Raw genomic sequence first — 15,105 nt, forward strand, 5'->3', positions numbered from 1 at the left:
GTCCTTTTGTAGGTCTCTTTCCCCCATCTATTCCCCTTGATATATTTCCATATTATCTTGTATGGGAGTGGGTTTATCCGGTTTGCTATGTTTGTCTAAGTTTGTCACGTTTGTCAACATTTGTTTGTGGCATTTGGACTGTTTGTTTACACGGGACATATTTCCGTAACGGGAAGGTGATCTCCACTAGCCTAATAGGGGAATTCCGCAGTGATGGACCCTTAAAATATTGATGGTTAATAATCGGCAACGACGAAGCAACGATGGCTGCATACAAGCCCTGTCTCCTCACTGCAGCATTTACACCTCATCGACATTCATCTCTTAACTCTCCATATTATAGCCTGATGGAATAACCGGAGACAGAATCGATTATCCCCGGATACGATAACTCCGGTATCCGATCTTATCTCCACCATTCATGTCGAGGGGACGACAGGATGACATTCAGCAATGATCATGATGACCCTAACGCAAGGAGACATCATACAGGTTGTCATTCCTCTACATGCTCAGGAGGCGATTCTCATGTCCGCTGGGTCGTGCGACCTTGATGCACAAATTCCGTGCCTCCTTGTGAACAATGAAGTCCATCGTAATTCCGTCTATGTTTCAGTCCCACATCGAGGAATATACTATAGTATACCATTTCCACCGAACAACTTCCTTCAGCCCTCAGCGCCCCACTTGAAACGAGCCAGGCCATAGATACATCCAGAACGTCAGCATACTGGGGCTTGGGGCCGAGATTTTCGTCTGTTTGAAACTTAAACCCGCATGCGGAATTACGACTGGTTACTAGTGACTAGTTAGCCTGCGGGGCCATGGCTGTCAGCAGTAGCATCGCCCCTGTCAAGCTCTGTCAAAGAAAGTCAAACAACCCTCCGCCCATGACGGCATCCAAGAGCATCCGGAATGTCAGAGCTCGTTATTCATGGAGCCACGGGTGAGGATCGTCGGGGATGAGATTTCGCTCTGGGTTTCTCTCATAGGAGGGATCGGTTACACCACTGCATTAGTGTTGAGACCGAGCCATTACAACCCCTCATTGCTGCAGGTGGCCTAATATCCATTGATTTCCTTATATGAAGCCCGTCACCCATGTCTCTCTTGATCCTGACTATCAATCCTCACAACCCTCTAATCTCACTCTCCTCGATTCAGTCGTTCTCATCATGTCTCAATCTATCCCCCAACATCCCGGACAGCGGGAGAACATTGAGACTCGCCTCTTCATTAACGGCGAGTTTGTCCCCTCCCTCTCCGGGTCCAAGTTCGACCTGTACAACCCGGCTACCGAGGAGCTCAGTGCCTCGGTCTATGAAGCCGGTCCCGAGGACGTTGACCGCGCCGTTGCGGCCGCCAAAGCTGCCTTCCCTTCCTGGTCGGAAACAGGAGCCCTGCAGCGAGCCCACTTGCTCGAGAAATGGGCCGATCGTTTGGAGGCATGCGCTGATGAGATCTCCTATCTTGATGCCATTTGCATGGGCAAGCCCGCTTACAGTGACCGTAAGCTCATTCCCTCGTCCTCCCTATTGTACAGACATGCCTAACTCTTTACCAAAATCCAGACTTCGGTCGTTTCATGACCCAGTTCGTGCGGGTATATGCCGCTAAGGCCCTAGATATCACCGGCGAATCCTCCCTGAACACCCCTGGCTTCGTGAATGTCAGCTTGCGCCAACCCTTTGGCGTGTGCGGTGCTATTGTCCCCTGGAACGGCCCCGTGGTGACCATGATCTTCAAGGCTGCCGCAGCCCTGGTCACCGGCAACACCATCGTCATCAAGTCTTCCGAAAAGGCCCCTCTGAGTTGCCTGGTGGCTGCTCGCTGTGCCCAGGAAGCCGGCTTTCCCCCGGGTGTCTTCAATATGCTCAGCGGATTCGGTCGCCCCTGTGGTGAGGCCATCGCCCGTCACATGGAGATCCGCAAGATCTCCTTCACCGGCTCAACTGCCACGGGTCGCGCCATCCAGAAGATGGCCGCCGAATCGAACCTCAAGAGCGTCACGCTCGAGCTGGGCGGCAAGTCCCCGCTGGTGATCTGGGATGATGCCGATCTGAGCAAGGCCGTGCCGGCTGCCGCCATGTCCATCCTCACCAACTCCGGCCAGGTCTGCGTTGCCAGCTCGCGCGTCTATGTACACGAGGCCATTGCCTCTCAGTTCCTTGAGCAGCTCAAGACCACCATGACGGAGATGGGCAAGAGTGGTCACCCGCTCATTCCGGGCACCGCGCGCGGCCCGCAGGCTGATGCTGTCCAATTTGCGCGCGTACAGGGCTATCTGGATCTGGCGAAGCAGGAGGGTATCTCGGTGTACTTGGGTGGTGCGCGCGAGGGCGACAAAGGTTACTTTGTGCAGCCGACCATCCTGAAGGATGTGCCGGAGGAGTCGCGCCTGATGAAGGAGGAGATCTTTGGTCCTGTGGTGGCCGTCAACACCTTCACCGACGAGGAAGACGTCATGGCACGCGCCAACGACTCCGAGTACGGACTCTACGCTAGTGTCTACACTCGGGATATCTCGCGAGCGCTGCGAGCCGCCAAGAAATTCGAGGCGGGTACCGTGGGGGTCAACTGCACCAGTCCGACCATGGCGTTTGACATGCCATTTGGGGGCTGGAAGGGCAGTGGAGAGGGACGAGAGCTGAGTCGGTATGCCACAGACTACTGGACCGAGCTGAAGTCGGTGTTGATCGCGTTGTAATTCATGATGTTTATGTTGTAACTTTAGTACTGTTTACTGAAAATAGGATCCTCTCTACTCGTTGACTGACAACATCTGAGTGCTGGAATATAATCGTCATTAATCATATCATCTCATAGCCGTACATCAAGGAAAGTCTCATAAATCATCATCACAGAAAACGCCAAAGGAAAGTAGACATGTAGACATTAGAGAAACAAGGAGTGCCATCGTCGTCATCGTCATCATCATCATATCAACCACCACGCATCATCTCCATCAAAGGTATCAAATTTTTTTTACAGGTGATCCGGTGCCGGCACCTCAGCCAGCGACTTCACCACCGCGCGCAACGACGGGTTCAGCTCCTCCGCCGCCGTCTCCAGCTCGCTCAGCGTGTTCATGGCCTCACGGCCCAGCTGACGGATCAGGTCGTAGGTGGCCTGCAGGGCCCCCGTCTGCTGCACCAGCGACACGATCTGCCGCTTGCTCTCAATGGGCAGCACTGTGCCGGCCGGCTTCTGACGGAAGATGCCAAAGATAACCGCCCGACCAGCAGGGTCCAAGTTGCAGGCCCGGACGATGGGGTACGTCACCTTGGCCTGGTCCAGGTCCTCGCCAAACGACCGGTCGCTAGTGGCGGACTCCAGCAGACCCAGATACTCGTGGCGGATCTGCGACAGGCGACCCAGCACCTTGGTGAAGGGCTCCAGGTCCAGGGTAGCACCGCCCATGCTGGCAGCCTGCATGAGGCGTGTCAGCAGACGGAAGCTGGCGCCGGCCTTCTGGTCCACCATGGCCAGATACTCGGTCTCACCGGGGCAGTGGGTCGAAAAGCGCCAGTTCAGCTCCCACGACTGGCCGACAAAGTGTGCCTCCAGTTCCTGCAGCAGCCCATCCAGCATGCCGGGGCAGTTGAGGCTGGTCACGATGCGGGCGGCCCGCACAAACAAGTACGCCGCACTGTTCATGCACTGCGCGGGTCCGTACACCAGGTGGGCCGGGGTGCGCTGGTCGCGCAGGGCGGCCTGGTCCTGCACGTCGGCCAGCATGCCGGTCGAATCCTGCAGCTCGGTAATAACCTGGCGAATGAAGGCCAACGGGCGGGCGGGAACCTGCAGCCAGGCATTCAGGGAAGTAAGCAGGTCGCTGTGCAGGGTGCTGCGGGAGATCGAGCGGGCGTAGCTGCTGGGGGCCAGCAGGGCGGAGGTATCCAGATGCACGTCGGGGGTTTCCTCCTCGGTGACCAGGGGGGTCCAGACAGCCACCTCCACGGGTTCTTCACTCTCTTCGGGTTCCGGCACCACCTCAACGGGGGCAGCCTTTTCTTCCTCTTCTTCTTCCTCGTCGTCTTCGGTGTCTTCGTCAGAGGAAGATTCTTCCTCATCGGAGCCATCTTCCTCGGATGACGACTCCTCCTCTTCACTCTCCTCGGCAGTTTCGGGGACTGCGTAGCGCGGAGCATTCTTGCACCAGTAGTGGATACCAGCCAGGGAGGCGCCCAGCACCTCCATCCATTTGCGGAGTTGAGGTGCCAGGTCCGAGTTGGCCTGGTAGAGCGCCTCGCGACGGCGGACAAACTCGTGCTCGTTGTCGATGATCAGCTGCTTCGCCTTGGCGACGGCGTCTTCCTCGGACATGTTCTGGTGTTCCATGAGGAAAAGAATCACGTTGGCAACGGGGCGCTTCTTAGAGATGCGCTTCTCCTTGGGCCAGCTGTAGTAGTCGTTGGTGAAGAACATGGTGCGCTCGGCGGCATCCAATGCGTCGCGTACCACCGCCTGGTCTTCTTTACCAAGACGAGTGCCATGCGCGAAGCCCATGAGGGTCCAGTAGACGCTGACATCCACGTTAGCATCTCATGATTCAAACATCACGATTGAAAAGGTGACTTACTCAATGCCCGCATTGAGGCGTCTCCGGGCGACATAGTCGTCGAGGTTGGCGCAGTTCTCGGCCGTGGGAACCTCCGGGGTGACCAGCCAGTTACTGCGGTAGCAGTCGATGATCTCGTGGCCATCCTTGTCCTTGTCCGACAGCTCCGACATGGCCTTTTCTAGTAGTTGTTTCCGGGCGGCGACGCGGGGGGATTCGGCGGATTCATCGGTTTTCTTGCCTTGTTGTTTGCCTAAGACGTCAGAGGTGGGTTCGGCCATGCTAGTAGATGGCAATGGGGGTTTCACATACCATCATGCAGATTGCCGAGTTCAGTCAAGTACGCGACAGTCTCAAGACGTTCGGGCAGACACTCCGGGTAGAGGAAGCTGGCATAGTTGCCGACGGGGGAGGAGAGGTAGCTGGTCTGGGGCTCATCCAGGTTCAGAGCGGCCGTCAGGTCCTGGACGAAGCGATCGCTGCCGCGCTGGGCGACATGGTCGTACTTGTGAATGCGCGGGGTCAGGGTGGTGAAGCAGTCCTTGCGATGCTCGTCATCCTCGGGCAGCAACTGCGAGTGCGTCCATATTTCGACAGGATCGCTGACCGTGGCAGCCTCAGATGCAGGCTCAGACTGAGCGGCCGATAGGACTTGGTTGATGGTGCTTCCCCTGCTGCGACGCCTCTTGTGGGACAAGATGTGGGAGTACTGCTTGAACATTGGGATGATTCACAACAGAACTATAAAAAAGGAAGAGGATAAAAGTAGTGATACAGGACCAGCAATGCGGTCACGATAGAATATTCACAACGCGATCGACGCGGGATAAGTTGAAAAGGAAGAAAGGGAAGAGAGGAAGAGGGAGACGAGGAGGAGCCAGATGGAGTCTTTAATAGCACTTGAGATCGCTGGCTCATGCGCAGAACATTGTCCACCCCTCCAGATTGGCGTCGGCGTCATGGCCTGACCAACAAGAAAAATTTTCACATCCTTATCGAAAGGGAAAACAGCATGGACCTCCAGCTGGTCCCCGAAAAGCAATGAGTCGCAACGAAAAAGCAAACGAAGAGGAAGGGAGTTGAGAAGCTGCCGAGTGGACGGGATGCAAGCTACGCGGCCGAAAAGACGCTGATTGGCGAGGGAAGGGCAGCTGTCTTGCGGCTACAGCAGTTCGTGGGTCCATTAGCTGGGATTAGCTGGACTAGCTTTCTGGGATGGAGGATTCTGCGTCTTCTTAGTGCCGTTAGGGTTTTTAGCTTGACCTCCACGGCTTGCCCGATGTGGATCTCCATCGCTGTGCCCTTCACCGCTTCATCCTCGACGCGCTGCCAGCCGTCTTTCTCATTGGGCCAACGCATGTCCACCAGCAGATATGACGATGTTTTGTCTCCGAAGGTGCGAAAGATAAAAAAAAAAACATCTGTCCGCCGCGGGGGCGAATATTTTGAATTTTGATTTTCCTATGTTTACTTGTCGGGCGAAAGTAGGTTCGTAGAGGGGCTAAGATGCCTTGAAAATATCGCCTGTCTCGGTGGCTGGCGAGCAGATCAGAGTGGTGTTGAAGACTACGAAAGACTATCAAGACGGACTACAGTGTAGTCGGTTTTCAATTGATTAGGCAGTCAACAAGTCTACACTATCTAGTTCAAAAAAGGGATGATGATCGGAGGGAGGAGGAGGGGTCGATATGGCAGGCAGCACTAGAAAGTATACGTCGTGGTACAACAGTAGTTTGGGAGAGGAGATAGACTCCGCAGGATCGACAACTTTTTGATAGTTACTACATTTACACTTCCACTGCCATCCAGCCATCCATCCATCAATCACTTTGCTTAGGAATATTTTGGTTTCGCGATGCAATCAGAATTCCGAGTTACGCAACGGCCCCACCTGCCCGAGAGGGAGAAAGCATAACAATTGATTGGAATCGAAGCCATCGCGATCGCGGCAAAGACTTGGAGGGCACTGACACTGACACTGACACTGTCCAAGTGGGCGGTACTGGTTGCCCTCGTTACCATCGCTTGGACTTGGGGAGGGTTCAGGTCATACCATGAGTGCAGATGGTGCGATCGCTCTTTAGCCTCCCATCCCTAGTCATTCACGATTATCTCGGCTGCTGCATCACTGAGTACTTGTGGCTGGGTATCGATTCAAAGTCTATTAGCAGGTTAGAGTTTAGTTCCCCCTCCAAGATAGTGAAAAATCATTGTAGGAGAAGTAGAGTTTCTGCCAGCGATCCCAGCGACAATCTCTGCAGCCTGCAAACGCTCGGGCCAAGAGGGTCCTCATTGTCCCGAGATAGCATCACTTTTACCACAGTGGGTAATTCCAGTGAGTTCTGGGACTCTGGGACACACACAGGGAGAGGGAAAAAAAGAGGGACCCTCCAAGGCAATCAATCAGCCTGACATTTTCGCAGTGGAACCGGGCGTTGTTAATTCTCCGTCGGGTCTCCCATTGGAGCATGGACTGCGGATCATCGCCCTTCTCTTGTGAAATTTTGCTCTTTCTCCCTCTCTGAGGGTGGATTCCACTTGCTGTGCTTTGGTTCTTGCATTGCATTGCTTTGCTTTGCCTTGCCTTGCCTTGCCTTACTTCGTTTTCCGTGGTCTCCTCTGGTTTGCCCCTCCCACCAAGGTCAACGATACACTTCCAAGGTAGCTCGTCATTGCCCTCGGCTGACCCCCGATCACCACCAAATCCCGGCAGGATGATTCGTTCTCAGCAGTCATTCTGAGCTAAGGAGATGGTCGTTGCACTACTTCGAACCGTAGTTAGTCATGTCAAGCTCGGCCGGCCAATCTGAAGCTGCCAACGAACTAGCTAGCAAGAGAAGTGCGAGATGGATAGCGTCCTCCTCCGGTATCAACAGCCAGAAGGGACCCCGTTGGCTGGGAAGTGGCAGACGAGAGAAAAGAGTTAGGTGCAGAGTAGCCGTTCCACTGCAATAGAGTCACTTGATCAATTGTGGATAGCCGTTGAACCAGACAGCCATCCAAGAGACACAAAGTAGCGAGATAGGCAGGTCTAAACGTCTTAAAAGATGAGCCGTGGAGTGGGGGAGCTGCAACGGTGGGTTGCGATCGGCAGGCCCGAGAGCTGCAGGGCGGCAGTCTGAGGGTTTCCGATGATTGGACATGCATTGACAGTAGACATAGTAGGAGAGTAGATAGATACGAGATAGCAAAAATAGATAGTGCAATGGACATGGATAGATAGCTGGGGATGAAGGGGCGAAAAAAAAGATGGGGAAAAAAGGAGATGCATCATCCGTGAATCGAACACGGGCCTCATCGATGGCAACGATGAATTCTACCACTAGACCAATGATGCTGGTACATGTTATTTGCTATAATATTATGCTATCAGTAATTGAGAGTTTAGGCAGTTTGCTTCTTCACCCTCACAGTACATGGTCCAAAATGTAATGTCTCCATAAAATTCATTTCACTGAATTGAGGACCTACTACCCCCTGCAAAAGATCACTGTAACTCTTCACACGCATGCTGTTCCCCCGAGATTTGGAAGCGAACAATGATACATCATCATTGGTTGGGTCGACCCCTAGTACTAGCCAATATATATGTATATATCCCACGTAGTCACCACAGGCCGTACTATCTGCAATCAGAACCACCCCGAGCAGATAATTAGACTACTAAATAGCCTTAAAACAATTCAATGCAGCAATACAATGAAAGCTGTGCGGAAGAGCAAAATAGGAAAGGATATAAACGACGATGCACAACCTTACCACCGGGGACATGATTCATATGGAAAGATAGACAGATCTCCAAGAACCAAAGATGACCATGACCATACCCGTTTGGTGTGTCCTTTTATCACTCTACGTGCATATTTCAAGGAGATTTCTTGGACTGTACTCTGAATAATTGAAGCGGTTCATATTTATATCGCAAAAGCCTTGTATGTTATACGGCAAGCAACTGCTAGAACCCCAGAAGACAAAAAAGTAAAAAAACATAGACGAATCGCCAAGACAATCTATCGTATACACATAAAGGTCCACGCAATACCAATAACTCTCCGTTACTTCGTCTATCTTGCCAGCACCTCCTTCAAAATCGGACTCTGCGTCAGCCCATAAACACCCTCAACATACTCTCGACTCAGCGAGAACGGCGTCCCCATAACATTGGGAATCCACTTGCCCACCAGCTTCTGCGGATCCACTTCAGTCTTGGGAATACGTTCCTCCAAGAAGTTGCGATACGACGCCACTCCCGGCCGCAGGTGTGCCGAGTGAAAGGGCACATCAATGCCCTGCAGGGGAATGGTAGCGAGGCTGCGCTTCAAGGTCACCGGTGCTGGGAGTTGGCGGGCTTCCGCAATGCATTGCTCTACCAGCTTCGTCGATGCAAGTTCTGCATTACCGACCGTGGCAGCATCAGTGAATTCGCGGGCAAGGGCAGCCCCAGTAGGTGATCGCGCTATGGTGTCAGTGATGGCGGCCAGGGCATGAAGGTTCTCGAGCTGATATCATAAGCGAATGTACCTATATAATCTGACAGGAAATGAGACTCACTGTTCCAGCACACACATACTGCTCTCCGTCGACATTGAAGTTGACAATCTCGAGTAGGCCGTGCGTTGTCGTGGCGATCTGCGACACAATCTGCCTCAAAGCCTTCTCCGTGAAGACTAAAGCATTGTCAGCATTCACTCTAAATCCCAACCCACACAAAGTAGCAGTAAGGGTATACTCACACTTGCCTACACGAGCCGGGTTTACCGCCGCCATGGAGAAGTTGGTCCGTCCCTGATCATCGCGCTCAATGGCCACCTGCATGGCCAAACCCCGATAGAAGACCACTCGCAGCAGATCCGTGAAAGGCATGAATTCGCCAAAGGACGCCAATGCACCATATTCGCCCAGGGAGTGTCCTGCAAACGCTGCGTCCTGCTGAACAACTCCCCGCTGCCGGAGATCCTCGACCGCCGCACGTTCCAATAACAAGACTAGAGGCTGCGCGAACTGCGTCGAGAACACCAATCCCCGCGGATCCGCAAATGTGTAGGAAGTGGACTTCGGCGTGAGTTCCGGAAGAATAGGCTCCTTTACCACACTTCCATCGGCCCTGTAGGAATCGATGGTCATGGCCATGTAGTTGGCCTTGATCTGGCGTCCGCGTTTGCCCCGGAAGTGCACCGTCAAAGCGGTTGGATTCTGGCGGACGAGCTCAAGAACCGACCATCCTAACAACCGTTATTAGCTTGCTGAATGAGATATTAGAGATACAAATATGCACTTACCGTAAGTCTCGACAAAGAACTTGTCTGCTGCGTCCCAGATTGCCCGAGCAGCCGCACTGGACTTGTACAGACCCATCCCCATACCTGGTGACTGGCTGCCCTGTCCAGTAAAGACATACACCGTCGAGGGCTGATCCACCTCGGCCTCAGCCTGGATGACTGCTTCATCCGTACCAGCCTTGACGGCTGTCACATTCAACAGTAGCCGTCCCTCAATCATGGCGACGTGCTGCACGCGCACATCAAGCCGGTCACTGGGCAGCACCATGCCGACAAAGGAGCAGGCCCAGCGTCGGAAACGTGTCAAATCACCCTGCGCGGCACAGCGCTCAGCTACTGCACGCACCACAGCCGAAGTGTACATTCCATGAGTGATAGTACCAGGCAACTCGACATATTGCGCGAACTCGGACGAGATGTGGATGGGATTGAAATCATTGGAAAAGGTGCTATAACCCGCATTTGACGCGGGGATCTGCACGCCCTCAGAGGTCTGGTTCAGTTCCTGAATAATATCGAGCGGCTTGCGAGCGACCAGTGGCTGACCACGTCGGCGTAGGAAGTCCGACACCGGGTTGGCCTTGCCGTCGCGAGCTTCGAAGGATACCCGACCGATGGGCGTTTGCTTGCCATTCCATGAGCGGAGGGAGACTGTGCCACTGGTTTGAAGTATCTGGAAGGTTGTTTGGTCTTTCCAAGTGACGGACGTCTCTAGTCGGAAGCAAAGCGTCTTGCCGACGATCGGGGTCGCGGGTTCATTCAGCTGAAGCCACGGTCGGGATCGGAGGAGCTCCTCATCTACGGAAGTTGAGACTTCGAGCAAGGTCTCAGGCTCGGTGATGCGTTCAAAGCAGGAAGCATAGTCGGTGTAAGTGCCGCGCATGAAGAAGGAGGATGTGACGAAGGCGATGGGCTCACCGGCCCGCTCAATGGTGGCCTTCACAACGATCGACTTGCCCGTCGGCTCAATGGTGATGGACTGGACCTGACTACTCGAGCGCAGGATATCTCCAACCTGGAAAGGCGTCGCGGAGGGCACATACTCGATGTCGTTGGAGCGGTGCACGAGACGCAGAAGATCCCCTTCAACTCCCGCGCAGACGAGCGGCTCGACTAGCGGTTCCCAGGCGATCACAATAGCGATGTCCATGGGAATGGATGTCGGTCGGATTCCCGTCGGCGAGAGACCCAAGGTCTGGTACATGTCCTCGAGTAGGTCGTGAGTGAGGGTTATCTCAGGTCCATGGAAGGTAGAGTGGCTATCCTTAGTAGAACCTGCCGATTCTCCCAGCCAAAGGTTGCGGTAGAAGGTTTTGATGCGGTCATTGCGTCCGTCAACAATCTCCTCCAGTGCTGGAGACAACCCGGAGGAATGAGCCTTGTACTGAAGCGAGAGTACTGCAGGGGCAGCGGTAAAGCTGCTGGGCTGATGAAGGTCTACAAAAATTGTCCTAGTGGTGTCACAGTGGATGCTGATTACTGGCTGCTCCGTGCTCCTCTCACAGAGCACAATGCGCTGCTCCGAGGGCTTGACAACCAACTTCTGACCTGGCTTTACGGCCAGGATGCTGCGGAACGGGTTCTTTTTGCGGATACCAGCACGGATGATCGTAGGTGTCTCGAGGAGGTCACGTACCCAGCCAAAAGGTTCGGCTGTCACCAGATCCAGCGAGCTCACTTCAAACGAAGTTTCGGGTTGAGTATGGGTATCAGCGACAGCTGGACCGGCAACTTTAGGCACTCGCTGGAGGTCACCATGGTAGAACTCCTGCAGAGCCGCGTGGGTGTGAAAGGTCGCGATGCCGTCGAGAATCTCCTGGGCTGACTCGTCTTTGCCGGTGGCATGGCGAACGGCGACAGGGCCATGCAGAATGCACACGCGCTCGGGGTCCTGGCCTATGACAGCCTCAAGATCTTCTGACTGCCACAGCGAATCCTTCTTGAACCAGGTTTCGAAGTTCTCGTCCAAAGCCGGAATGAAGTTGACAGGCTTCTGCCCACGCGCCTGGCAGCGTCGCAGAAAGAAAGATGCATCGTCGGGATGCAGGCGTTGCGTGACTGCTGCCGGACACTTCTCGGTCAGCACCTGCAGGAAACTGGCTGGTACATCTAGCAGTCCTAAGTCCAGTTCCACAGAGGGAGCAACTCGTTCGAGGGTGCGAACCGCCATATCTGACACCAAGCGCTTGTACGACGGATGGATCCAGCGCTGCTGATGAGCCACGTACATCAGCTCGACCATGCGGCTCAGTACTCCGGCATAAGTCATGTCTGCCAGGTCAATCGGCTGTCCACGGGCATCCTGACCAAACCAGGGTTTGGCATAATCCTTGTTCAGACGGGCAATGATCTCCGTCTTGCGTTTGGCCAGCTCCTCGACCATCTTGGGACGAGGGTGGCGGAACAGCGTCTGATCAAAGTCGGCCCACAGCCGGACCCCTCGTGTAGCGACCTTGTGGATAGGCTGGCCCATCTCTGACCGAACTGTAATGATGCCGCCCGCGCTGCCCTTGTAACTCTTTTCCCACTCGCCATCAGGAACACCAGGTGTGGTGGCGAGTAGCTGCTTCACTGCTGGACTGGTGTGGGCTTCGCGACAGAGCATCATGCGGCTGCCCAGCAGAATTCCGTCAAAGGGCATGGCGGGATAGCCCCGAGCAACTGACCACTGGCCGGTCAGGTAAGGGTAGGTATCGTCTCCAGCACCAAAGCCACTGCCTGCGACAAGACAGATGTTATCACGCTTGCGAATTTCTGCATAGGTTGCAAAGATGGGCGCGTGAAAGTCCTCATAGGAGTGATGGCCGCCTCCCCGGCCTCCTGTCCACTGGAGCCCGATGGGGAAGTTTGGCCTATCATCAGCAATCTGTAGCACAGCATTGATGGCATCAACTGATCCAGGTTTGAAGGAGATGTGCTTGATGCCAAGGTCGTCAATGTATTCGCGGGCAACTTCGAGCGATGGCACACCGGCGCCAATGGTAAGCCCGTCAATGGGCACGCCCTGGCGGATGAGCTTGCGGATCAGTCGTGTCTGCCAAGCGATCGCCTTGGGATTGACATAGATGAGGTTGCAGGTGATGCCACGACCAGCGGGAATGGCGGCACCGATCTTCTCGATGGCGACGCGCATCTCGTCTTCGGTGTGGTAGCCTCCGCCGGCCAACTCAATAAAGTAGCCGGCATTAATGACAGCAGCCACGAAGTCCCAGGGCACAGTAGTGGGCGTCATACCTGCGGTTATGATCGGTGGTACTTGTAGCAGACGACTGAGCTTTGTGTCGAGGATCAACCGGCCGTTGGCTGTTTGCACCAGGCGGGGCTGATATGCGTCCGCCCAAGATGAAGGAGCCGGGCGGAGGGTGGATGCAAAGAGGTCTGCCTGGCTACCGATGTCGGCACTGGAAGGCTTAAGCTCGCTGGCAGCGATTATATGCTGGCCATACCCCTGTCTGATTTGCTTGACTAGCTCACTGAGGCGACCGGCTCCGAGAATGAGAAAATGGGTGGTGGTTGCGTCGGCCAACAGACGGGGGAAGTCGACCGGCTCGGTGGTGATGGCATCCACGAGGGCTTCAATAACATTGGAGTGAGGATTGACTCGGACATCCTCGCCTGTAGCGGTGTGCAAAACAGGTACCTGCAGTTCGTTTGCGGAAAACGCTCGATCGGCCAGTCGCTCCTTAATGCGCTGGGAGGCCGTCTGTAGGTAGGGAGTATGGAAGGGCGTGCTGATGGGGAGGAACGAGTGCGTGACCACAGGCTTGCGTTGGCTGAAGGGAATGCGAGTTTGATCCTTTTCCCCAGCGGCTTGCAGCTCTGCCAGGATGTGGCTGAGACCGCAAAGCGACGCTGCGGGACCTGCGACAATGTGGTTGGTGCGAGCGTTGATGAGGGCAATATGCAGCTGGCGCGACCCAGGGAGCACCTGATTGCATTGAGTGAGAAGCTTTTCCAGTGCTGGCCGCTCCAGTCCTCGAACGGAAAGCATGGGCGAGGGGACTCCATGCCCTTGTTCTTTGGTCTGCTCAATAAGCTCAGGCGCGATGAACAACTGAGGCGCATCCTGGTGACTCTCAAAGCCAATCCAGAACAACAGCTCCACAGCTAGCCGGGCATTGTCGTAGAACGATGCCCACGAGTCAGCACGAGCTACAGCAGCGGCGACAACGATGCCCTGAGAATGGCCAGAGATGGAATGCATCGAGTTGGCCACTTGTCCGGGGGTCTGACCCAAAACATTGCAGATGATGCAGTAGTGGGCGAGATCGAACAGTCCTAGAATGGGCAGGCTGACAGGCGCGGCGCTGACATAGTCCTCATTGAGGGTTATTGCACCGGCTAGCCAGGTGTCCAAGTCAATAGAACGACCGCGGAAGTAGGATTGTGTGTCCGGGCGCTGGGAGAGAGAAGACAGGACAGGGCCACACTCTTGTATGAGCTGGATGAGTATGGGACGGTAGGTGGTGTACAGAGACCGCAACTCGCGCACGCACGATGGATTGGCCGTTCCTTGGCCGCCAAAGATGGTTGTGACGCGGGAGGTGCCTGTCTGGGCGGACTTGAACAAGGCACTGGGTGAGTTGGATATTGGCTGGCCGGTATAGGCTGCGGAGGCATAGTAGTCTCGAAGGGCAGTTTTTTTGGCACCAAGAGCGTCGGGCAGGATGGTGACAGCCGTGTGAATGTCGTTGCCAGACAGATACTGAGACTCAAAGGCCCTGATAGCTGTCTGGACTGCTGAAGCAGGGGCCTTTTGACGGGTCAAATGGCCGAGGAAGGACAGCGTTAGACTAAGGGGAGAGATAGTGTCGTCGGCCTGCCAGCTGGCGCGGTAGGGCTGCAGCGTGGTAGCCACCGCACTACTGAGAGACAGCGTGGCAGTAATCTCGCTATGCGTGAGGGTAAAGGCCACGGAGGGCTCATTCCCAGCAGGCGAGGATGAAGAGTTAGGATGAAGCTCGGTTGTCGCGGTCATGGTGGGTGACTATGGCGACATTTGGTCGAGATAACAACGACCTGGGCAAAAGGAAGAGGCCAGAGATAGACTCTGTGTTAGAATATATGTCTGACTTCATTTCCTCTCACGTATGTGATGGCTGACTCAGACAGACCAAATCCTGCCGACTGAAAGCTGTTCGGCGGCCAAAACATCTCGCAACAGTTCATTCGGTGTTGCTGCACAGTGCCATCCGGCGGCCGAAACCCGAACAGCGCCAGGATGGAGGATCCGGTCCGCCCCTGCCTGAGGGCAACATTCATAAA

At 54.7% G+C, this 15,105-nt stretch overlaps 3 protein-coding genes and 1 non-coding gene across 4 annotated transcripts; 1 reads left to right on the forward strand and 3 right to left on the reverse strand.

Annotated features, from left to right (window-relative positions):
• Positions 1-1,108: 1,108 nt before the first annotated feature.
• On the forward strand, positions 1,109-2,826 carry BO85DRAFT_408757 (aldehyde dehydrogenase family protein). Its single transcript, XM_025657412.1, has 2 exons — positions 1,109-1,509; positions 1,572-2,826. The coding sequence occupies exons 1-2, from the start codon at positions 1,176-1,178 to the stop codon at positions 2,705-2,707; spliced, it is 1,470 nt and encodes a 489-aa protein (XP_025509915.1). The 5' UTR covers positions 1,109-1,175; the 3' UTR covers positions 2,708-2,826.
• On the reverse strand, positions 2,784-5,478 carry BO85DRAFT_454343 (geranylgeranyl pyrophosphate synthase). The gene is made up of 3 exons (XM_025661265.1): positions 4,874-5,478; positions 4,583-4,814; positions 2,784-4,525 (listed from the first exon to the last, which is right to left on the reverse strand). The coding sequence occupies exons 1-3, from the start codon at positions 5,280-5,282 to the stop codon at positions 2,986-2,988; spliced, it is 2,181 nt and encodes a 726-aa protein (XP_025509916.1). The 5' UTR covers positions 5,283-5,478; the 3' UTR covers positions 2,784-2,985.
• Positions 5,479-7,827: 2,349 nt separating this feature from the next.
• Positions 7,828-7,898, reverse strand: BO85DRAFT_t281. The gene has a single exon. It is a non-coding gene; the product is annotated as a tRNA-Gly (tRNA).
• Positions 7,899-8,625: 727 nt separating this feature from the next.
• BO85DRAFT_384964 (fatty acid synthase subunit beta) lies at positions 8,626-14,818 on the reverse strand (the record flags this gene model as incomplete). The annotated part of the gene is made up of 5 exons (XM_025656571.1): positions 8,626-9,060; positions 9,113-9,228; positions 9,295-9,783; positions 9,841-14,448; positions 14,491-14,818. 5 exons carry the CDS (start codon positions 14,816-14,818, stop codon positions 8,626-8,628), a joined length of 5,976 nt encoding a protein of 1,991 aa, XP_025509917.1.
• Positions 14,819-15,105: the final 287 nt, after the last annotated feature.

This window comes from Aspergillus piperis, assembly GCF_003184755.1.
Source record: "Aspergillus piperis CBS 112811 unplaced genomic scaffold BO85scaffold_36, whole genome shotgun sequence".
NCBI classification, from domain to species: domain Eukaryota; kingdom Fungi; phylum Ascomycota; class Eurotiomycetes; order Eurotiales; family Aspergillaceae; genus Aspergillus; species Aspergillus piperis.

Excerpts from the sequence above, each read along its gene's own strand:
- BO85DRAFT_454343 (XM_025661265.1), bottom strand. The coding sequence starts at position 5,282 with ATGTTCAAGCAGTACTCCCACATCTTGTCCCACAAGAGGCGTCGCAGC. Across the intron at positions 4,815-4,873 it reads ACTCGGCAATCTGCATGATG|GCAAACAACAAGGCAAGAAA; the intron begins GTATGTGAAACC and ends CTGACGTCTTAG. Across the intron at positions 4,526-4,582 it reads CGCCTCAATGCGGGCATTGA|CGTCTACTGGACCCTCATGG; the intron begins GTAAGTCACCTT and ends CGTGGATGTCAG.
- BO85DRAFT_408757 (XM_025657412.1), top strand. The coding sequence starts at position 1,176 with ATGTCTCAATCTATCCCCCAACATCCCGGACAGCGGGAGAACATTGAG. Across the intron at positions 1,510-1,571 it reads CAAGCCCGCTTACAGTGACC|ACTTCGGTCGTTTCATGACC; the intron begins GTAAGCTCATTC and ends ACCAAAATCCAG.